A 26,036-nucleotide genomic window follows, 5' to 3' on the forward strand; every position below is an offset into this window, starting at 1 on the left:
CTTTACAATCAATTATTGTAAATTAATATGACGTTTAATTAAAACAATTCAATATATTATTTAATACAATTCATCAATCCGCATTGCCCAGGACGGAGTGACGAATAGTATTAATATTAACAAATATATATTTAAAATGAAATAGTTAATACAAATATTTTGATTAAAATGGAGCACCCTAATTTTACTGAGACAAAATCACAACATTCAGAGATTAAATATATTGAATATAGATGATTATTATTTTTAATATGAAGAGACAAAAATACGACTAATTAAATAGACTTATATATGTTATATTCAGTAATTTACTAGTATTATAATTATGTGGGTATATGAACTCTCTTAAACATCAAATAGAATGATTAAAATTTACTATTTTACTATTATCTACACAGCATTTTTTTCTTTCTTAATCAACAGATATATTAATTCATTTATATCGATATAATTTATACAGAATATTAATTTATATTTTTACCTATGGATATTAAACGAAAAATAACATCTACCTAAACAAACTGAGTACAAATAAAAATAAACAAAAATAATGTACCTTTTTAATATGTATTTTTTTAAATTTCGTTTGAAATCTGAATAATTCTAAACACATAGTTACCTAATATCTAAAATGATTTTTAAAGTAGCGCTTGCTGTAAGCCTATTAGTGTAACATAGCGAGGTTCTTAACGTACAGTTTAAAAATAACTATATTACCCTCAGGAATCTGTGTAGCGACTCATAAAATAGACTAATTGTTCCAGCGTCAACCTTTTTGCTCTTCAGCTTAGAATTTATCCATAGACAAGTCAAAATATCCATTAAAAATCCTCATGTTTAAATAGAATATAAAAAATATGTTATGCGATCTGATATAATAACAAGATTGTAAATTATAATAATAAAAAATATAATATACGTTTCGTAATAAATATAATATATGTCACGTGGACCAAATTCGTCAAAAATAAATCTTATGGATAAAAAAATAATTTTGACTTGTCTATGGAAGACTCATTATTATAACTATACCTAAAACATCGACGGTTTGCTGAATTAACCAGATATACAGACTTAAATCTAAATAGATACGGAATCTGTAAAATTTTAGCTAATTAGACAAAAGAAAGCTACATAGTATGAGTGATGTAGCTTAATAACATTATATATTTATTACAAACTTATATACATTATATTTTTGTGTTAACCGCGGTCATACTCTTATATAATTTCTTTGCCAGACGTTTCGAGAGCTACACCGATCGTGGTGCAAGCAAGTGGTCAGCAAGCTCGTAACAATGACACAAAAAAGGTAGGATCGGGATTGAAACCCCAATATAATGTAAAATATATATTGCGAAAATTCAAAGTGTACTATTTATAAGAACCACTACTTGTTACTTCTGATTAATACAATTAAAATCTAATATTACTCTTCCACACGTAAATTATTATTTAATTATATATTTCTAACATTCGTTATAAGCATGTTACTATGAAACTTCTACTTTCTAAATTATTAAATGTTTTTATTATTATCATTAATGTATTAATACAAAGAAGATATATATTTTTTAATTTGAAAGGTATTAATATAAATATTCTAGTAAGAATCTACATTAGAGAAATTGTGATTACGCTATTTCATTAATTTGTTATATTAAAGATTTTTTACCGATTTTATATAGACTGATATATGATAGTTAATACATGATATACTTAAAATGAATAATCAATAAGCTTAAAGTCGTATACATATGTGTATTTTAATCATAGATATTCTTTAAGCCTTCTTCGATGCCAATGACAAAGTTACGTTTATACTTAATTAAAATTCAAGTAAATAAATAGAATACATTATCATAAAAACAAGGATATATCTATGTTCCTACCATAAATTAACGCGAATAAAACTAATTGTCATGCATACGGTTTTGTACACATTTATTAAACAGATAATCTAGGTACCTATCTGTTTGTGAGCATACATTTTATGTTGCCATATACCAAAACTTTTCATAGATAATAATAGCAAGCCTAAATTATAAGCTTATAACACCACAGGTTAATATATATTTTTAATGGGATTTTTTATCTTACTCATTGATTAAAACCTAATATGATGAAACAAATGAAGAAAACGTCAAAATTATAATTAGCAACTTAAGATCTATTTTAAAAGCAATAAGCGCCTCTATGGCGGATGGCCCATATCGACAACCATTTCACACAATTAATCTTAAAATAAAACGCCGCCACCTTTCTTCCCTCTGACACCTATACGCCCTATAAATTTAATTCATGAGCGACGTTAGAACCTGCAGGCTGCAACCGGTGCCGCAGAAACCGATTACAATATTGGTCACACTGTGCCAATAAGCCACGGATTACGTGTTAACGTCGCCCATAAAAGACTATTTATACGTAGTAGACGTCAAAGGAGAGCGTCGCTCAGACGAGTGCAGGCTGGTCACGCACGGAGGGGGCGGAGGTAGCCGATGGGTCGGTGGCGGGTGGCGTACCGGGGGTGGTGACGGCTGATGCCAGCCGCACGCCACCACTCTCCGATACCACCACGCCGTTGTGGACCGCGCTGTGTTCCGTGTCCGCGTAAGGTGTCGTCAGGATGCGCAGACGCTAAAAGATTAAAAGTGTTGTAATCACATCTACTGTTAGAATAAGTACACACAGATCAGAGTAACACGTTGCTCTACTGTAAATGGTCAAATAAAACAGATGAAAGCATGAATGAACGAAATTCCTCTAACACACCCAGATTTGAAGGCTGATGAAAATCCGTACTTCTGACCGTTATAGTCACCGCTATCTATGCTTAAGGAGTCGGTTGTCTATAATAATTATATTTACGATAAAGATATTATTCAAAGTATAAATATAATTCCATACTAAAAATCCCCTCCGCAATGTAATTACTGTTTTAATTATAGTCAAAATTTCACAATTAGTGTAACGAAAATCTGAAAAATAATAAAAACGATAATCAGATTGCTCAGGAACACCTACCTCTAAGAAAGTTCCTTTAGTTGTGAGGATCTTGTAAATAGCCACGGTTGGTATACAAATGACGCTTGATCCTGCGATGAACCAGCCAAGCGCGTTCGCCCAGAATGGGTACACGTAGTTATCATATTGTAAAGGCTCATAATCCATCAGGCCATACACAGTGATAAACAAGAGGAACGCTGGGGCGGCAAAACGCCAGCAGATTCTCCAATAGAGACCAGGTCGGAAACCAATCATGTCACGGATATCCTCGCAGAATCTTTCGGTACCTATTAAGAAAATATGCTTATAAGTGGTTACAACATTAATGCAATTTTAATAATCAAATTAAATCAAGAATGATAATAATTAACATTTAAACAAAAATAAAAATACACATGACAGAAATAAAACATTTTTGATAGGTTTCACACAAACGTTACATATAAAAAGTGTACTCAATTGTTAATGTTAAATTTTACGCTCATTATGTCCCAATTACAGAAACATTGTATATTTGCAATTTTATAAAAAAATAAGTGCTAAAATTATATTTAAAACATAAAACAAATATGAATATAAATAACGAAATAGAAAGGTCACCCTAAACATTATTATTATTATTATTATTTTATAGAATAGGAAGGCGGACGTGCATATGGGCCACCTGATGCTAAGTGGTCACCAACGCCCATAGATAATGGCGTTGTAAAAAATGTTAACCTTCGCTTACGTCACCATTACGCCACCAACCTTGGGAACCAAGATGTTATGTCCCTTGTGCCTGTAATTACACTGGCTCACTCGCCCTTCAAACCGGAACACAACAATACCAAGTACTGCTGTTTTGCGGTAGAACATCTGATGAGTGGGTGGTACCTACCCAGACGAGCTTGCACAAAGCTCTACAACCAGTATTAATAAACACCATATCATACCATAGATCCAAGAAACAGCAATTGCTTCAAAGAAAACAGCAACAAGCATAGAATATCCAGCCGCGTATCGATCAAGGAGTTGGAAGAAGTAGAAGCCTCCCGTAGTGCAAGACGTTAAGCCAACGAAGAAGTACAGGGTGAAGAGGCAGGCCACGAACAGTTCTCGATGTCGTCCGATTGGAGGAAACTCATCGCTTAGAGCGGTTATTATTGCCTCGGATCCACCGAACTGAAATAAATAGATGATTAAGTGATTTCTTAGTGACTTGGATGGTAAATTTAGTAAGGTTTTTTATAAAACACGTTACAAATAATATAAGTAATATTAGTTAATTATAAATAATACTGTTTAAATTATATTGATTGATGTTAAAATATTTTTTTCCGGTTTAATAAAAAACTACAACAGGTATAAATCTTGAATTTTAACGTTACTATAATTTTGTCGCAAAAATTATAAGAACCTGTCATAATTTGATTCTATATACTGAAAACTTAAATAATAAATTACTCACAGAGCTATCCAGTCCCAGTGTCAGCAACATCATAAAGAATATGAGTGCCCAGAATGTAGACCCTGGCATAGTTGCTATAGCAGCTGGGTACACGATAAATACGAGACCCGGTCCTTCAGTGGCTACATCTTGAACATCCTTACCAGACGTGTGGGCCATGTAACCCAGCACGCTGAAGATAACAAATCCAGCGATGAATGAAGTGCAAGAGTTGATAACGCTAGTTAGAATCGCATCCCTGGAATTTGTGAGAATGTCAAAAAAGCACACATGAATTGGTATTCTGAAATGCGTTATTGTTGATTTTATAAAACTTTTAACTAGAAGGAGTGTAAATTATACATACTGATACACGTTGTTGTGGTATTTATTGTAAGAAGCGTAAGCCAAGAGAACACCAAATCCTGGACCCAAAGAAAAAAATACTTGTGTAGCTGCATCGACCCATACCTGGTAATAAAACGCTAAATTATAATAACTTTCCAGCAATGATTAACAAAATATTTTGAAGAATATTCACCTGAGGTTGAGTAATAGCCTCGAAATTAGGACTTAAGTAATACTGAATGCCAGTAGCAGAACCCGGTAGAGTTATTCCACGTACTAACAGTATCAGAAGTACAGCGTAAGGAAATAAAGCTGTAAACCATACTACCTAAAAAAAAACAATTTATTTAAAATACATAAGATAAAATACTTTAGTCTTATATAAAAAGATATGTACTTTGCCAGATGTGCTGATGCCTTTCCACAATGAAAAGTAACAAATTATATAAACCGCCAGAAGACATAGTGCCAAGTCCCACTTAATGGGACCCAAATCATGTAAGCCTTCACTCCTGTGCAGTTCCAGTATTGCCCGACTGAAAATATAACGATATATAAGAAATTTATTCAATTTATTTCGTAATATTTGGTCAGTGTTACTTACTTAAAATATTCTGAAGCGGCTGATGTAAATGGTGTCGTTTGTGGAGTGTTTGACGCTGAAGAGTTGTGGTGGCGTGTGGTTTTGTTTACGTTTATAGACTCCCAATTAGCTTCGAACTACAAACACATGACTTGTATCTTATGTCTATTTAAATCAATTCAAATTTTTAATCTATAGAAATTTTTGATCATACGAAATTATTAGTTTAGTAAAATGTAATCATTCTTCTAAATCATTTGTCATCGCTATCAAAACAATAGCTTAAGCAGTTTAAGTGTTTTAAAAAGTTCGGGTCACTTTTATACATAGACTGGCATGTCGGCGATGGGTAACATCGATCTGTCTGTTCGCTCATCAAATTACGTAGTACATTGGAATAAGTAACTTAAATCTTATTTTTCGAAAACAATATTTCCATATTACGACTATGACTTTAGTTCTTGTTATAGTATGAATATAAAATGAAAAAATACTGTATGTATATTTTTTTCTCACCGGTTGACATGCAGGTGTATTCCACTCATTGTTGCAGTTGGTCCAAGGTAACATGGTTGTGAATGATGCGAAGAAGAAACGTAAAGCCCAAGCGATTATGACATTATAATAAAAGTCCACATAGAATGCTATCAGAACCACCGCGTATCCAATACCTAAGGATTTTAATTATTTATTAAATACACAATTTATTTTAGATATTGAAAAACAAAATAAAGGAAAAGCTCTTAATAATTATAAAATTAAATATTAATTCTAATGTTTTGAAATAAGAAAATGGAAATTATTTTTCATTAGGAACTGAGATGAATGATCTTTAAAACGATAAAGTATTTTTAAAAAACGGTCACTTAAACCGACGAATTTCCAATCCTTCATAGAGAAAATATGTTTCGAGAAAGCTAGAAGCTTTTCGGTTCCAGTCCATTACCAATTTTATTCTTCAAAATCATATCGGAGCCACTCAGCCGAGACGTGAAAAGTGAAATGAAATCACCGGCCATAAGCCGACCTCGCAAATCTGCAGTCTTTTGAAAGCGTATGGAGCACTTAAGGGGAGCCGAGAAATGGTGTCAATTATGGGTGTTAAGTGCAAGACTTGGAAGGACCGCGACGCGAATGATATGATCTTTATTTTATTCCAAGAACAATATCGTAAGGGTGGCAGTAACATAAGAAAGGGTGACAAAAATGATAAATTAAGGAATTATAGATAGACAGATAAAACCTTTATCAGCACATACGCTACTAGTTCATAAAAACAAAAATTATTAAAACACACAAAACGCCCGCTAAACTTTGCGCACCGTTTTTTATTTTTCTTTTTCTTTGATTGTTTCCTATTTCTCTCATCTTATTTATATGTTGTGCAACAAGTGTTAAATAAATAAATAAAATAAAATAAATAAATTAGAAATAAAGCTTTCTGTTTTTCATAGTTTGCTAGTCTGTCTTTAATTTCTCAAATCAAATTAACGATAAGAAATGAATACTTGAAATCTTTTTATACAATACATATTCACAAGTCACGATTACTTTTCTTATAAATTCAAAGTAATAGTTAAGTGCTATAAATCAAGATCGCAGACATTGAGCGCGCATAAAGAGTAAAAGAAATACGAGACTGAATGAAGTGTTCATAAATTTACAAAGCATTCATATCTTAAATAAAAGAGATTTTATTTTGGGTTGTAACAAAATCTATATCTGGAAAATATATTCTATCTTACATGTATGTATACATAAAGTAATGCAATAAAGGTACGAAAAAAACTACGATTTTTTTTAATAAGAACTCATAAAATCTTATTCTTTTCTAAAGTAGTTTTAATATACTTTATAAACAAATTAATATGTTAATTATTATAGGCATTACAAATAAACGTTGCTTAACAGCTGATTGATGACTGATTTCTCCCTTTCTGTCATGATTCATTTGACATTCGAATGAAGAAAACAAGGCTTTGTTTATCTAATCACTCGCTAAACAACGATTATATATAAGGCCGTATAACATTTACGGTCTTATATATAGTAAAAGTAATAGGCACATAAGGCCTAATAATAGTATATATTAGTAATGTATTATATTATAGAACATATACATATACTAAAAATAAAGGCTACGGTCTATAACAATTGCAGGTGTTAATTATTAACTGAATTCAATATACCTTTAAGCAGTGGCACGAGCCTGCCCCAGCAAGTGATGGCTCCTTTGCGATGGAACTGCCCTAAAGCTAGCTCCATGTAGAAAAGCGGTATCCCTCCCACCACTAACATGATGCAATATGGCACCAAGAAGGCTCCTGCATTAACCACAAATCAAAATCAATAAAATTCTATTTAAATTAAAAAGTCTCGATCCGGAACTTTATAACAAATAAACCTAACTTTTTTATTTGTAATTTAAAATACAAACACGGAAATTATATTCTTTCTTAGAACGAACGCTCTAAAATAAATACATCATTTAATATTAGGTCCTTACATATGAAATTGGCGTTTTGTACGTGAGAAATATATTCATTTTTTATTTGGAAAATATATTTAATTAATCAAAAATATGCACCGTTGTTATCTATGCACTTTTGGCATCTCATAAGTAGTTCATTGATCTCTTTACTAAAAAAACATGGAGGCGAGAATCAAAAAACTCTTTGAAGGCGGTTTGGACTGCCGCATCGGAGTTGAATTTTTTTCCTTGTAAAAAGTTGCCCAAATTGTGGAAAAAAATGGTAATCTGTTGGAGCAAGGTCCGGGGAGTACGTTGGATGTCGCAGACATTCCAATTGTAGTTCATCTAACTTAGTGGTTGTTTATTGTGCAGTGTGTGGTCTTGCGTTGTCGTGAAGCAGCAGTGGCCTAGAGCGATTGACCAATCTCGGTTGTTTAGCAGCTAGTTCTTCCTTCATGGTTTGCAGTTGCTGACAATAGATATCGGCCATAATCATATGGCCAGATTTTAGAAAGCTGTAGTGAACGACACCGGCGCTAGTCCACCAAACACTCACAAGTAACTTTTTCTGAGTCAATTTTCGTTTAGCATGGGCAGCATTTGGCTGGGTCTCCAGGGTTCTGCCATTGCAACGAGCGCTTCTGATTATCGTACAGTATCCAGTTTTCATCACAAGTTTTAAAATCCGATTTAAAATCGATTTAAATTCGATTTAAAATCCCTTCATTATTGTGCCGGTTGAGCAAAGTAACACAGCAGTCGACGCGTGTTTGCAAGTTCGATTCACTCAATTCATGAGGTACCCATCGAAAGTTTTTTTACTTTCCCGATTTGTTTCAAGTGGATTAATATAGTTTTATCGCTTACCCCCAAGCCTGCAGCTATCTCTGAAGTGCACTTTGCGATACCAGCGCCGTACACATCATTAATTCTTCGTGCTGATTCTGCAGCACTGGTGCGACGGTAGAACTCGTACTCGTAAATATACCGATATTTCATGTTTTCCATTGTGCGGTAATAAGCGACGCCAAAGAAAAAAATAATGATGAAAAAAACAAATGAATGACTTTTTTGCAAAACACAAATATACCAGCTAAATGAATTTATAAATTTGAATTTGGAATTTTTAACCAAAGAGGTGATATTTCAGATCAAAGTGGTCAGTATGACAAAACGCTAATTTCATATGCAAGGACCTAATATTAACTAGTTGGGTATTAAATACAACTGAACGGAAAAGATTTTATAATTTAATCAAGTTTCAAGTTATAAATATAAATGAATTGCTAATCCTCTTAAGTCGATTTTTTCACTGTACTTTTAAAGCAATCTCAGATCATAGATCGCAATTCTCAAGGCAATAATTTCATATTGGCTCCCTCCGAGGGTGGAGGGAGAGTGGAGCAAATTGTGCCATAATTGGCCTTTTAAGTCTCGCATTTACTTAGAACAAGCTTTTATGATTCTTGAGACATTTCGCTATGTAAGCGTTATTGTCTACCTAGGTATGCCTTCAGAATGATAAAACCGTTATTTGTTATATAATTCTTGTACAATTAACATTTTTATTTATAGTTTTTGAAATACAGGCACATTTGATCTTTCTCATTTCTTGGCTCATAAATCCTAACTACGTACGTCGTACGTACGTCTGGGTAGGCACTTTTATATATGATGACTGGGTGGTACCACTCATTAGTAATTCTACTGCCAAAAATACTTTGTATTGCTATGTTCTCATGATTTGTAGCAAATTGACGGTATCCTAAATGGTTAGGTATCGGTAAATGGTTAATATTTCTTTCAGCGGCCATATAAATTAACGGTGACAACCACTTACAGACAGATAAATAAACCATTGTATTTGAAATAATTAAAATAGCTTGCTCTAACTCGATATAGTTCGCAATGACTCGTATGTTATACCACATTAGGTGGTTATTAAAAAAAACTAAGCATTTATCATATCATCAAAATCATTCAGAATTAAATCGTGAAAATGTAATACGTGATTCGCACGTTCATATCGCATTAATATCGATTTATTTATTTCACCAAGTCACATTGGTGAAACAAGCTCCAAGCTTTCGCTCGAGAGAAGAGGTCTTACCCCATCAGTGGGAAGTTATATTTCATAATAATTTTCAAAAGACTTTTTAATTCATGAAACTAAAGAAAACTAATTAATTTTTAATTTCATTAACTCGCATCGCGTGCGTCAGGAACTAGGTCATTATAATTTTATTAAGTACCTAATAACAATGACACGAGGATGAGTAATACCTGAATGAAACAATTGTTAAATAGGGCTCTTCCTTTCAAAAGCTAAGAATACATCTCGACTGATTCTATCAGTAGCAATTTACCCAAGACAATACTTAATGTAAAATCATGTTGGTGAACGAATGACCGAACGGTTAACAAACACCTGCTTAAATATTATCATAAATAATATATGACGAGCGGATTGGCATGGTTGGTAGATACTTGCCTTTCATGTCGAAGATTGTGGGTTCAATTCCCACCCAGGACAGGCATTTGTGTTCAAATTAACTATGATGATTCTTTCAGAGATCCTGATGGAATTCTACGCAGTTGTGACCATGATGTAAGAAAGAGGCTGAATCAGGTTAGTTTACAGTAACAGCCTGTCAATGTCCCACTGCTGGGCTAACGCCTCCTCTCCCTTTTTGAGGAGAAGGTTTTAGAGCTTTTTCCACCACGCTGCTCCAATGCGGGTTGGTAGAATGCACATGTGACATAATTTCAATGAAATTAGACACATGCAGGTTTCCTCACGATGTTTTCCTTCACCGTCAAGCACGAGATGAATTTTAATCACAAATTAAGCACATGAAAATTCAGTAGTGCTTACCCGGGTTTGAACCCACGATCATCGGTTAAGATTCACGCGTTCCAACGACTAGGTCATCTCGGCTTTTCAGGTTAGTTTACAAACTTATTTATAAAACACTTGTTTGCATCCCTGAGCTTCACTCATTGACAACCGTGTAGATGTTATGTAATGATTCGGTGTTATTTATCATTTGTTTTAAGTAGAACCTTAAAATATACCTTACTTATACATGTCTGTTTGTCCTGAGTCTGTAATTATCTTTATATATATATAAGTATGTATTTACAAAAGAAAAGTAGTATATGTAGTATATCAGTTGTCTGGTTTCCATTGCACAAGCTCTGCTTAGTTTGGGATTAGATGGCCGTGTGTGAATAATGTCCCAGTATAATATTATTATAACAATTAGTCTTTAATATTGTCTTACTCTTAATACGCTACATGCTATATACAAATTAATTACTGTTAGGCTTTCTGGCATAGACTCTTACTAATACGTAGCCTTCTGTCATAGTACTACGTAGTCTTCTCGCGAGACATATTCGTAACAACTAAATACTTGGTACTGATATATAAAACGATAATCATGCACAGTATATACTTACTAATTGGAAGAAAGGATGCACCGATATAACAAACTATAATATAAATGTAAATGAACACATTAGTGTATCGAATTTTTTATTGAGTGGATAATAAGGATATACTCAGTTCATAACGCAAGTAGAATTAGCTTTTTAGGAATAATACCGCCTATTTGTACAAAACTTTAAAAATTGCGATTTTTTGTAAAACATAGACATAAATATGCACACATTCTTATTTTTGTGTACAATAAAGTACTTTATTATTATTATAAGTTAGCCGCAAGTGAAGTTTTTATATTAAATTGGCGAAAAATCTATTATATAAATTTCTAATAATAAATTAAATCTACATACATTTAGCTAAAATGATTAAACCGAACCATTTTCATTTAAGTTCACACCCACAAAGCCATCGCGATTAACACATATTCGTACATAGACGATATAAAAATTTCATACAATGTTTCATATAGTACGTTATTCAATATTGCTCTTAGGGGGTGGGAGAGGATTTATTTTATTGCCGGATGCAACAGGTCACGGAATCAACCCATCTTAAGTTCCTTAAGTCGGCCAAAGTGAAGTGTTCCGATGTTTCCTCGCCGCTTAACTTGGATAATAGGATTTTGATAGTGTGCTGCTGTTCTAAAAGATTTATGCTTTTTATAAGTTACTTTTGGTGTACGTCTCTTTTCATATACCATCTATTATGTGATATGTATATATCTGTCTCTCTTACACAAAAAAGTATTTCAACATTTGATCACATTTAACAATAATGTTAAATACATTTATTTATTCATTTAAGAATACAATAACATTTACATATAAATATAAGCAGAAGTGTCCAAAAACATAAGTAAACCACCAAAAAAACAGCGTCTATATATTTGTTAAGTTTACGTTTAATTACTTAAAAGGGCCTCAATCAACAGCCAATCGTTGTCCACTGCTGAACATAGGCCTCTCCCAAAAAAGGGCCTAGTGCTAGTTATATATTTCTATCATTAGTTAAGCTATTATATAACTGTACTCATTCATTTTAAATTGCTTTAATTCCATATTTAGTTAAAATATATATATCATATGTCTTTCTACTTGTTATATATGTATAAAAATCTAAATTGTTTTTATGATAAAAAATATTTTTTTTTAAATGTTCAATCTAGGTAATTTTTTCGAAAGAAATAAATTAAATTGAAGCTGCGTCATATTCGAAATAGTCGTACGATTTAAAATAAATTGAAATTGTAAAAAATATCTCGTTCAATCCCGCCATCTAAGCCAGCGTCTGGACTTAGGATAATGAAATATCTCCGGCTACTCCCGGAGGGTCGCGGATGATTGGGCATTATGAGATTTTCATCGAACTGTTTCAGGTATTAAATCATCCACGGGTAGAACGTTGCGTTGTCGGAAACGTGTTTATTATGGACCGATTGAACAGTTTGCTTGTAATATGCAATTATATGATTTGACAGCTATTGAATAATAATAATAATATCCTGGGACATTATTCATACACGGCCGTCTGATCTCAAACTATGCAGAGCTTGTACTATGGAAACCAGACAACGGATATACCACATATACTACTTTTCTTTTGTGAGTACATACTTATATAAATAATTACACCCAGATTCAGGACAAACAGACATGTTCATGCACACAAATGTCTGTCCTGGGTGCGCATAGCACCTCATTCTTCTCCCCAGTCCTCTTCGGCGGAGCAGGTTTGCAGCGGCGTCCTCTTCCCGCTCCCGCTCCGCAGAAGGAGACCATTTCCGACCAACACTCATCGCTTCCGAGCATCGCGTTGATGATGCTCGGCAAGGAGAGGTCTCCGCCGACAACTGCCGCCAGAGAAAGCCTCTGGGGCCCCCATGCGGCACACTCCGTCAGGGTGTATTGCGCCGTGTCGGTTGGCGCACCACACTCGTGGCAGGAAGGTGACATTTCCTGTCGTGCTATCTTGTGCAGGTACTTACTGAAGCAGCCGTATGCGGTAAGTACCTGCGTCAACCTAAACGAGAGCGTGCCTCGTTTTCTTTTGACCCAGCGACTTAAGTGGGGACGTACCGCCTCTACTGTCGCCAGGCCCGCTTTGGGGGACCTCAGATCTTCCTCCCATCGGGCTATCAGGGCTTGCTGGGCTATAGCCCTGATCCGCCCAACATCCGCCGACCCTAAGGCTTTAAATAACCTACTGTTGGGGCTGTGGGCCTTGCTTTCGTTTTGAGGAGAAAGTTTGGAGATTATTCCACCATGCTACTCCACTCTATACCAATTCCTCCAATGCAGAATCTAGCAACCGTTTTTAATTTATTCTAATATAAGATTTCACTAAATATTTAGAATTATAAAATTACTAAAGGAATTTTTTGCAACTTACACATTACACAATTCCTTCCTTATTTCTTTCACAGCTGTAAAGTAGTTAATCCCCGTAATAAAAACTAATTGTTAAAAATATATTAGTTGAATTGTATCACAACGTCATGGTTTAATGTCAAATTTGTTTGTGAACTGTGATGTGTGTATATTTATTTGTTCTCTTGTGTTAAACAGAATGACACTTTAAACGAGACGATTCGATTAAGTTGAGGGTTACGCTCTCTCCTCTGTGCAGTCTCCGACCCTTGAAATAGAAATTTCGCAACATCCTTTCTTAATGCGCAATAAAGCGATTCCGATATAAAGTTATCTTACAAATTTCAGTAGCCGTATTTTATAGTTTTAAGTAGTGCGTTGATAATTACTGAGATAAACATAACATTTAATAATATATATAGATTACATTTGAAATTCGCCTAGCCGTTGCTGCGTAAAAAACTGACAAATTTATGTTAGTAGGAGCCAAGACGGCCCAATGAAAATAAATGCGAAGAAATCGGGCAAGTACCACAACATTTTATGTGCTTAATTTGTGTTTTAATTCATCTTAGCGATAACGATCAACCATTGACGAAGAGTGGAAGGAGATCCAAATGCTCTCCTCAAGCCTTAATCATGCAGTATTTACAGGCTGTTATAATTAAATTACATTAGAATATTAGTAAAACAAAATGATAAAAAAATCACATCTCGTAAATCTCATCTAAATATCAGCATAAACAATCACAAATGAAATTCAGTCAGCTTATATATGAACTAAAGCCTAATCAATTGAACTACCTTCCATTACGTACTCAAAATGTCAGTGTGTCCGAGCCGTGAGTGACGGTTAGGGTCGCATGATGAAGTGCCGGCCCAACCAATTACTGGACGAAATTTCAAAACTGATTACGCACCATCATAGCTTCCTATCGAAATTAATGGTTTTATCACCATACTTGGTATTGAGAAACAATGACAATATAAAAATATTGAAAACTGATTTTAATTGAAAAAAAATGTAGTAATAAAATTGATAACAATATAAATTTAATTAACATAAAAAAATAATGCGGTGGGTAAGCAACTTCTATTTATTTGAGTCAATTAAAATTACATTTAGAATTTTTTACTAAAAATGTGACCACTACAGATTATAAAACAAAGACGACTTTGTCGAGCTTCAGAACATATAGCTAATATATAAGCAAAATTTATGTGCTAATGCTTTATCTTAATGAAGCTGCTGAGTTTATTGCTATTATCAAGTATTAAAATCGTACAAGACACACTGTTTCTTACAGATTACATAAATTCTTCGGGCATCTCTTAGTTTCATATTTTCATATTTAATTTCTTCATAAAATACCCTTCATATAAAAAATGTGATATAATTTCAGTTCCTACATGACACGACACGCTCAAAGCCTCAAGCTCATAACTATTCGAAATTCAATTTCACTCCAACCGACGCGCTTAAGCGACTCTAAATAAATTTCCGGGAATGACCCTTTGAAGGGACATCACAAGATAACATTGATATAGAATTGATATTTAATTAGATCTAGGGTAGACTATCGGCTCCAGATGACCCCCCTCCATTACCTTATTACCCCCATTATTGCGTTACTAATTTTCCTGCACATCGAGTAGCTAACGAAGTTTCTCGAAGCGTCGTGTAAAGGGAGCTTTCTGATTGTCAATTACTGGCTCTTGGACGCCCAAAGAGTCGGTGCGGTACAAAGAAGAAAGTGAAGGATGTAATTAGTGATGTAGAAACTTCGTTCCTCTTGTGGTAGTTTTAGAACATTCATGTTTTGTTTTTAATATAAGAATTTTGATGATAAGAATGCTCTTATATTTGCAAACGTAAATTACTTGTAATCCTTAGTTAAATTCCTACTAAAACGGATGGGATCATGATATATTGTTTTTATAGTCCGGTTACTTTTGAGTTTCTATGGCTTTGTATTGTTTTTTTAACATCAGCTGTAATTATAACTTTCAAGCCATTTATCAGTGACATGGCTACGAATTAATGAAAAAAAAAATTTTAAAAAAGTTATTATTAATTCATAATTAAGTCCATTAAAACTAAATGTAAAAAATATAAATGTTATCTTTCACGTTTTGCGTGTCGATACCTAAAGGTTAATTTATAAAAAATAACATATGACCGAAATTCCTTATTCATAATATGTTTTACATTTCAATACAAGACAAAAATAAATATTAAAAGCATTTAAAAAAACAAACCAAATTCTCATTTATATTTAAAAAATAATTCATATTGTTAATTAGATTCGATTTTTGAATTCGTTTAATAAGATTCTATTTTTTTAATAAAAGGTGTACGTAAAATATTTATGCACCCGAAGACATCATAGGGGTAATGTTGTTTGTTTACAAAAGACAAAGATCAAAACTAAGGAAACTCATTTATTTATTTCCGGACACAACAGAGGCGGACATTCAGGCGGGACCACTAGCGCGCCCGCAGTGAGCTCCTCATTTCCGTCTGCTAATAGCACTCCAGTTTATTATAAAGATTAATATACATACAGGTTGAGTACTGATATATAAGATGCAAAATTTTACGGCTTTACGTATAAATGTGTATTTGAGATAATTGCGAATACAGCAATTCTTTAACAAAAAAGCGATATCGCTTCTCGAACACGCTTAGCTAAGTGAATTATCAGTTAAATGAAGTGCCATCCGAACAAGTACAATGTGAAAGGACATGATCAGTTTCTTTTTAAGCCTAGGTTAAAAAAAATAATGTGTAAGCACAAGTGTTATATTGTCTAAATCTGGTAATTATGTAGCTTTTTTATTCATGACTATCTCCTTTGAGGAACCTCGAATCATTTGTAAAAACGAAAGCTTCTAATTTAACATATACGGCAATGACACTTCTCCGTTTACATTATACCAATTGTTATCAATTAATACTTCCGGTCCTACATATACGGCTAGTTCGGGTACATCTTGATGATTATTTATAAGTATAGAACTTCTGTTTAACAATTTAATTAGAAATTTCATAATCAAATAAATAGTTGATTCATATTTGTTTATACTTGGAACATTTTATTATATATTATTCTATTTATTAATGGCGCCTTCTGCTTGTCAGCTTCCGGCGCAATTAATAAATAGTGCTTATTGTTTATTTATATTTTCTCAAATTATGTCGATTAATCAATGCTATAATGATTTTGTTTTATTATGTATAATGTAAGGATTAAGCTACTAGAATCTTATTTTACTGATCTAGCTAGGTTATCTGCTGCTTATCAACTTCCGGTGTAATATATTAATCCTGTATTATTAAATAATATTTGTCCGTAAATAATCATTAGAATAATTAAGATATTAACATTAGATAATATTATAATTCTTGTATTGTTATTATTTTTCTGGCGTGTATCAATTATCATTATTAATGATTATGGTGTCGTATTCGACAGTTGTCAATAAGCCTAGTATATCAGAATAGAGATAGTTTTTAGAATACATGGACATGCGAAAAATTAAATCGACAGGAGCATCTAATCATAAAATCTAATAAAATGAAATCGAATACATTTTTACTGTCAAAAATTTTTTGATTTTAATTTTTTTTTAAGTTTTAATATTATTATATACATAAAATTTGTACAGACATTTTTATAAAATACAAAATTAAAATAAAAATAACAAGATACACATTACAAATTTAAAGCAAATTATTGTATAATATTTAAATAAAATTCATTTAGGAAATTTTATTTAGTTGGTACGTTTATTTCGTTAGGCCTTGGTGCACCGTATCGAAGTCAAAAACCGAAACAAATTGTATTAGAATTAGCCAACCTTCTAAGTCGTGCAGTAAGTTTCTAGTGGCAACACAAAACACAACCAAAGCGAGATCACAAATTTCGTATCTAGAATGCAAGCATCCAATTGGATTTTAGACGATGTAAAGCATGGGCTCGCTCAGGTACGAAACCATAAAGTGTCATTATCGACTGAAACTTCGAGAGTCCTCGCCCAGTTGTTGAGCAATTAGAATTGCACCCGAGAATACGAACTTATATCACCTTGTACATACATCTATTATGCATTTGTTTATAAAGGAGTCGAAATGACTTCATGTAAAAAATGTGGAAAATCTTTAGTGGTGAGCTGTCTTATCCAGTTTGCCAGCTTAATAAGGTTGCTTAAAATTCTTAAGGTTCGAGCCGAGATGACCTAGTAGTTAGAACACGCGAATCTAAGTCAAATATTGTGGGTTCAGGCAAGGACAACTCAAATATCATGTACTTTATATGCTTTAATAGTTCATCTCGTGCATGTATATGATGAAAATCAGCTACATATCTATCCACCAACTCGCATTAGAGCAGCGTAATGGAATAAGCTCCAAACAATCTCCTTAAAAAAGAAAGGAATTCAGCAGCGGGACATGAATAAATAATGACTGATACTGGAATTCTCGCCAGTTTTTCTCGGCAGAATCTACATTCTGATTACGTGGTAGCTTATTAAAACTTTTATTTGCCTTGCACCATTATTACCGTAGAAAAGACGTAAGTTAAAATGTAACACACTTTTTATCTTAGAAGACGAAATAGCTTGTTCATATTTTGTAATATCTGTACAATACATAAAGTTGAATCTTGAAAATACATTATTCTTAAAGATACTTTTATAAATATTTATACTTTTATCCATTTAATGGTTTATATTGGTATTGTATGATTAAATCTGCAATTAGAAATGAAAATAAAATTCTTTGTGAAAGACAAATAAGCATAGGTCACCATGTCAAAAAAGCTAATTATTACATTTATATACATGCATATGGCTAATAGGCTTACGATAGCACTTCTCGACGCGTCGTGACTCGCGGGAGAATCAAAATCCTTTCATAGTGTGTCTCTATATTAGAAAACGAAAGTCACAAGTTCAAACCTTTATGTGTTAAATTTTAAGCCGTGCGTTGGTAGCCAGTTAGTTTTAACTACAACAATTGCTACAAAATATCCAGACAATATGCGAAGAGAACACACTGTATTTTTCGTTCGGCAGAAACGTGAATACGTCTCTCAAGTCGGAAACAGACCGACAATTAGCGCGGTTAGAGGTTGCAAGAGGTAGTAAGAGGTGGCAAGAGGCGGTAAGGGGCACTTAGCATTCATGCCGGCGTTTCATCACCTCGCCGCAGCGCACCTCTTACACGCTGATTTAGTCGGGATAACGTAATAATGCAGGGATAAGTGAATAGCCCTAAGGATCTGTTACTCTCTACATAATATAACAGAATTTATGAAAAGAGTGTTTCGTATAAAAAGGTATTAAAATGTTTCATGTACGAATTCTTTCTAGATCAATCCAATAATAAAACTTAATGTAAATATGCTATTTCCCATAAATTGATAGCTTTATTATTCGAAGCTTATCCATTCAATAATTCTTTTAATAGCCTCAACCTGCGGGGGTAAAAACTTGAAATAAAATCTCTTATTGTTTAAAACCTACCTCCTCCGTTCTTGTAGCACAGGTAGGGAAACCGCCACACGTTGGCAAGGTCGACAGCGAAGCCGATGACGGACAGCAAAAAGTCCACCTTCTTGCCCCATGTCTCGCGCTCGCCGACGCCCGGCGTCGGGGTCTTCAGCGACATCCTAGTATTGGTCGGATTGCCGCCATAGACTACAGAAAAAAGTTATTTTTTTTTAAATAATTTAAATTGTAGGTGTATTTAATAAGCAGGGTGGGTATACTCCACTTTTATTATCTAAAACCAGTCGAATCCTGGATTAGACATTGCAATCTTCGATGAGGATATACGGGTTCTATCAATTACCTCATTTTCGTTTTATAATATATTCCGCAAGACAAAAATAGATTTTATAAGTATCGTAACACGTACAGGCGACAAGCACTTGACCTTTGACTTTTAATTAATAAGGAGCGAATAATCGGTCCTTGAGTCCACTCCATTTGGGCATGGCGTATGGAGTGACAAATGTTATAACGCGCGCCGCGCTGGGCAGTGGACACCACTCTAGCTGACCAACGAATTAAGAGTAGGGTTGAACAAAATTAATTTTGTTTATTTTATTTAATATTATAAGTACAAAGTATATTTATTACATATATTTAATTACCTATAAGTTAACAGTTTTTTTATATGATAAAATATTTTATATGCGTTTGGCTATAATGTGTACACGTTTATAATTTTTAAATCAGCACTACATTTGGTATATATGTATATATACATTGGTATAACAGTCTTTAAATAATTTGATCTTTGAATTTGATCATGACCAAATAAGACATTTATTTATTAGGTAATCCGACAACTTGTATATAAAATTATTACATTAAATATTATTTCACTCTTAAATAAAGCCAAAATAAGAATTCACAGATTGTTAAAACTTATATTATATTTAAAAACTAAAAGGCATAAATAAATTAAAGTGTGTTCTCATTGCCGTTCGCCAAAGAGAAGTGATAACTTTTGCACTTCACATAGAAATATTTTATCATCTATGAAAAATACTAAAATATTATTAGTCAACATTCTACTTGAAAATAAATAAATATTTAGCTCGCAGATGCACAAAGATAGGCTTAAATCATAAAATCTAAAATAAATTAAGGATTTATAAAAAGGTATGTTATCCATAGACAATATCAACCCTGCAGTCCGCACTCGATGTCCAGTAGGAGAGTAGCTGTCACTGGCACCACGTTAATTCTCGCGAAAAACCATTACGTCATCATAACAGCTCTACAAGCTAACGTCGAAATTGAATCTCAATATTTGACATTTTTGACGGTACAATTCGTAACCAATATCAATTTTTTTAAATATTTTATAAACGTTAAGAACACATAATTAACGTTATATTATTTTGAAATATAAAATAAAACTGTTCTTTATAAATTATAACATGTATTAGTTACAATTTTTATAATTTCTATCTATCTATAAATAAAAGTGTATGTTAGTCCTCTATGCGTTCCTAAACAATTGATCCGATTGTAATGAAAATTTTGTGATTTGTTCTATATACAACCTGGAAGCCACCAAAAAAACCTAGTTTTTATATTTTTATATTCGTGTTTCTATGTAATCGTTTTAAGTAATCCCTCGTTATGACCGTGCGATAGCGGGACTAGCTACTTTAACTTAAAAAAAAAGATTTGTGACCAGGTATTTACGATGTAGTTTCTTCACAGTGCTTGGGTGTTAATCTGACTCACTCAACGCATAAACAAATAGTATTTATAAATGATGAGTGCGTTGTACCAACCCCGACCAACTTTCCCGAAACCCTACTACCACGCCACAAGTATAAAATTACAATATTCATATTATCCTTGTGCGTTCAAATTTGGAATGTAAGGATTAAGTTTTGTTTTCAATTTGAATTGGGTCATTAAACTTCTTTACATCATTTTGAAACAACTTTAAAAATAGACGTAGATGATTTTATAGATGCTGAGCCTACAAATGAGAATGCATTAACCCAAGGACATTACTATAAGTGGATGAATCAAAAAGTTCTAACAAATCCCTATAAGTAATATATGTATAAACTCTTTATAATAGGGAGTAGCTTAACATTTATTATTGATGTTATATAATCCTGTTATTGATGTTATTTATGCAAAGTATCGCTTAATTTCATCATACCGTTCGCAAGTAATTCTTTAATTTCTGTCGGTTTTCTACAGAATATATTTCGGAGAGTTTGCCCAGGAACTAACCAACCCAGGAACCAAATTAAAGTCTCGCAGTTCTATGGTAAAAAGGTTTTTACCGTTTGTGGCATCGTAAAGATCTGCACCCGTACGTTGTTGATGTATCTAAGACACGTACGAAACGATTTGCTTCCTCGTTTCTGATACGCACCGCTAAGATCTGGAATACCCTCCCGACCTCTGTTTTTCCCACCACCTACGTACCAATATGGGTACCTTCAAGTCTAGAGTGAATAGGCATCTTCTAGGCAAGCGCGCTCCATCTTAGACTGTATCATCACTTTCCATCAGGTGTGATAACGGTCAAGCGCTGGCTTATATATTTAAAAAAAAAAAAAAGTAATGAGTTGTTTTTAGAGAATAGTTAAAAAATAAGTATAGAAAAACGCAAGTTACGCGTAATGATAAAATGTCTGAAAAAATATATCCAGAAAGATTTTTGAATATTAGATCATTTCTGATCTGGTTTATCTTTCATTTATGATCTGGTTTGGGTTTTGGATTATTACTGAGTTATTGAGTTATTAAACGAGGTAGATTGAGCTATCAACATGATACGCATTATGGGCGATCTTTAATCGTTACGATCCGTTACGGAATAATACGTATCTATACATGTCATATTTAGCTGTTAAAATTTGGTAGTAATTAATCCTTTTATATTCAAAGTAATTCACTTGGGTTCAGATAATAAAATTACTATATATTTTTTTGTTATTTGTGACAGCTATTCATAATTCAAACATTTCATTATTCTATTCATACTTGCGCATAGGCAAGGCCCAACATTCAGGTTAAAAAAAAACATTAAAATTTCCTCAGTACTTGCTGTTCTGTCATACCAACAGCAGCGCCTAAAAATGTGCATATGGGTACCAATTTTTTTACTTATTTTTCAAGTGGCATATTTCCCAGACTAGCTTGTAAACATTTTTTTAATTCTAAGCAACTAGCACAAGACCTTACAAGTATATGCCAGGTTAACCATTATTTACTAAATACATCATCGGTACAGAAAAAAAGTAGCCTACAATCATATCGGACAGACTGTGTTACTTTCGCATTTATATATTAGTATAGATTGAAATGTCTATTTCCCGGACTTTAACTTAACTTATTGAGCTGAAATTTTGCACACGTTCGAGTAGGTGACAACATATATTAGCATGTACTAAATTATATTAACTTTAATACACAGATTAAAATAGGCTTGTTTATAAAAAAAAATCGTTATAAATGAAACTTTTTTTTTTGATGTTGATGATAGAGCAAAATCACTTCGATCAGTCTTTGACTATTTTCTTACCTTATATCCAGCTTATAAATTGTACTTAAAATTGCTTCACATTCGTAGTTACATTTTATTTTTTAACATTCTAAACGATTTTCACGACTACGAAAAAAAGGAGCGTAATGTTTTCAGGGTTCATGTAAGTAAGTGAGTTTTTTTTATTTCATCATAACTTTTAAACGCCTGAAAAAAGATTTGGATGCATGGAGTTATAATCCTTTAACTATACCGAATAACACTGGCTGCATAATAATTAATTAATTAATTCAGGGCAGCCGTGTTTTTTATTTTAATGGAAAAAATGTTTATACAGGTAAACAAAAATGTATATTAAAAAGTGGAGTCAGCAAATAGTGAGATAAAAAATTACACAATAAAAATTGGCAATAAGTGGCAGAGAGTAGAAGAGATGGAATCGCTTAACTGGAACCGGGAGGAATTTGAACAGTGAACTAAGTGAAGCTCGCGCAGAAACGGTGCTGTATCGACAATTGTAGTTAATGCTTGTAATGTACATTGTTAATTATTTTTAAATAGTTTTGAACAATAAAAAAAATATAGTATAGCAATTGTGTTAAACAGAAACACTGGCGCACAGTCTGTGGAGATTCAATGAAAATATATATAAAAAAACGATAATGGTTAAGGTTAGTTGTATGTTTCATGACAAAACATTTTTTAACTATCAAACACTTAGGTGATTTTGTCTTGATTATTTCAATGATTGCTTTTGTCTTTTAGCGTAGACGGTATTTCAGTAACATAATATGATGACGAATCTAAACGAATCTAAATCTAAGCAACTATATAGTATGTATATAATTATGAAATGCCTTATGAAAGTAAAAAAATAATAATATTTGAATGAAATGCGCTTCCGGTACATGCGATTATAAAAATCAGTTAACCAATAATAATAATAAATAGTACATGTCATTCGAGAGACCAATTATCCTGACGAGCGTGAACCTGTGACCTTCGACGGAAAAACCGCTCTCTATCAAAATGATCTATTATTCTATTAATACGCTATTTTAAACCAACCTTTTTAACCCAATATAAAGAAGTCGTCGTTCGTAATTTAATATATTTTTTTGTTTAATTTTTTATTAAAAAAATAACGTGCATTAAACTAAAATACCAGACAAGATTGTAACAGTGTACAATTTTTCTTTTTTAATAACACTCCAAAACTTTTATAAAAAAGAACTTTATTGATATATGATTTATAATAAATTCTAATATTAGCTGACATTGAAGTTAAGTGAGTAAAGTAATACTTACGTGCGGCTCGGCGGACGCAACACTCGCGCCATGTCCGCGCGCCGCGGCGACCGCAGCTAAGTGAGACCAAGGCATAAGAATGGTGCCAGGCGCCAGCCAGCGTCGACTCAACCCCGTGTCCTCTATGCGAGGGGCGGGACTACGCCTACTGAACAGATAAATGGTCTTCCTAAAAATTACCGATTTTAAAATATACTAAGAGAAATACTTTAAAAAAATGTTAAGGCCAACTCTCCGTTTTTGAGGAGAAGGTATGGCTTATTCCACCACGCTGCTCCAATGCGGGTTGGTGGAATACACATGTGGCAGAATTTTAGTGAAATTAGACACATGCAGGTTTCCTCACGATATTTTCCTTCACCGTCAAGAACGAGATAAAATATAATCACAAATTAAGCACATGAAAATTTAGCAGTGCATGCCCGGGCTTGAACCCACGATCATCAGTTAAGATTCATGTTCTTACCACTGGGCCATCTCGGCTATATATGTATAGCTATTTAAATATCAAAATCGTAAAGTAGATATGTAAAAATTAAGTCTTATTAGAATTGGTACAGGGAACATTTATTTATCTTTTTATACAATTATGCACTAACTGTACTTTTTTTATAACGTAATTTTTAATATAATATAGTTACGTCCGATCAATCTAATCCTAGGATAGGATTAGGTCCCTACCTGGTAACATAGCCTATGTTCAGTCACCACAATCTATACATAGTTTTGGCAACCATAAAAACATAGATACTCGTACATAGATACTTAATATTTATCTTTAAAGATTTATTTCAATAAAGTTTATCAATCAGCGGAAACCCTGAGAAAAACATTAAGAATATACATTTAGTTTTGTTTTATTTATCCTAATATCTACATCTATATGAAGGTAGCTAGACAATAAGTTATGGTTAAGATTGAATGCTAAACTCAAACAAAACTATTAAAAAACTATAAGACTATAACAAAACAATTTTATTTTTATCGTACTCGTATCGTTTTTAGACACTGTGAGAATGCCATACCGAATAATACGATGAAATAATATAAATCATTAGTATTAATCAATATGATTTAAATATTAAATTATTCATTTATACTTTCTTATTAATATTTCCTATATTGGTGGTAATTAGCAGTGCTGGGCGTGGCGCTGGGCGGGGTCACGCTACGAACGCCCAGACACGACCTACTCCACAATAACTGCGTGACAGCGAACGACAAAGAATGTGTCAATAGCACACAACTTTCAGTAAATATGAATATATTGTTCTAATACATATTTATAGTTTATATTCTAAGAGTCAAATGGATACGTGACTTTTTAATGACCTTAAAATAATAGCAGGTTCCTTCCTTGTTGAATTTCATTTGATTGTTCACTTATTTTAATTTACATCCAAGAAAACGAAGGAAAATAAATTGAATACTAACAGTATATTTTCGTTCACGGATTTACCGTAGACAGGCGTGGGAGGCGTAGGACTGTAACGCTTTCAAATAAGTCAAATATCTTTATGTAACATTTATTATTTTTTCTATACCGCAGAATGGAACTTAAAGGCACTAAAAATATTTAAATCTTTGCTACGTCCATGGCGATGAGAGAGATGTCGAATGACATTCATCCTCATATACCTAGACGTAGATATTAATTACCGCAGCGGAGTGGCGTAGAGCAAAAGTTAAGCTCGAAACCATTTCTTTAATTACAAAGAGACATTTCTTCTAGATATCTAAGCAAGGCTTTTGCTTAGAAGGAAAAAAATAAGGGCAATTAAAGGGCTGCAGAAAAATACTACAGACTTTAGAAAAATAAAATTCAAATCGAGTTTGTGTATGTTATTATGTCTACCGTAGCTCTTTATTTTTGTCTATGACGTCACCTAACTCATAATTACATTATTTAAGGTATGTAGGTAATAACATTCAGTAGGTACAGTTAATAAATTTATATGTATGTCCTGAACAAAGTCAAACTATTAACATATATTAAGTAAAACTATTTATTGTGTTTTTATTACCACCGAACGACGGA

General features: G+C 33.0%; 1 protein-coding gene across 1 annotated transcript; it reads right to left on the reverse strand.

Moving 5' to 3' along the window:
- Window positions 1-1,763: 1,763 nt before the first annotated feature.
- LOC126770182 (sodium-dependent dopamine transporter) lies at window positions 1,764-24,059 on the reverse strand. The gene is made up of 12 exons (XM_050489421.1): window positions 23,999-24,059; window positions 19,183-19,356; window positions 7,556-7,690; window positions 5,883-6,037; window positions 5,388-5,503; window positions 5,181-5,319; window positions 4,977-5,111; window positions 4,803-4,906; window positions 4,457-4,694; window positions 3,942-4,170; window positions 3,025-3,293; window positions 1,764-2,637 (listed from the first exon to the last, which is right to left on the reverse strand). The coding sequence occupies exons 2-12, from the start codon at window positions 19,325-19,327 to the stop codon at window positions 2,452-2,454; spliced, it is 1,851 nt and encodes a 616-aa protein (XP_050345378.1). The 5' UTR covers window positions 19,328-19,356; window positions 23,999-24,059; the 3' UTR covers window positions 1,764-2,451.
- Between the last annotated feature and the right edge of the window lie 1,977 nt (window positions 24,060-26,036).

This window comes from Nymphalis io, chromosome 8, assembly GCF_905147045.1.
Source record: "Nymphalis io chromosome 8, ilAglIoxx1.1, whole genome shotgun sequence".
Lineage (NCBI taxonomy): Eukaryota > Metazoa > Arthropoda > Insecta > Lepidoptera > Nymphalidae > Nymphalis > Nymphalis io.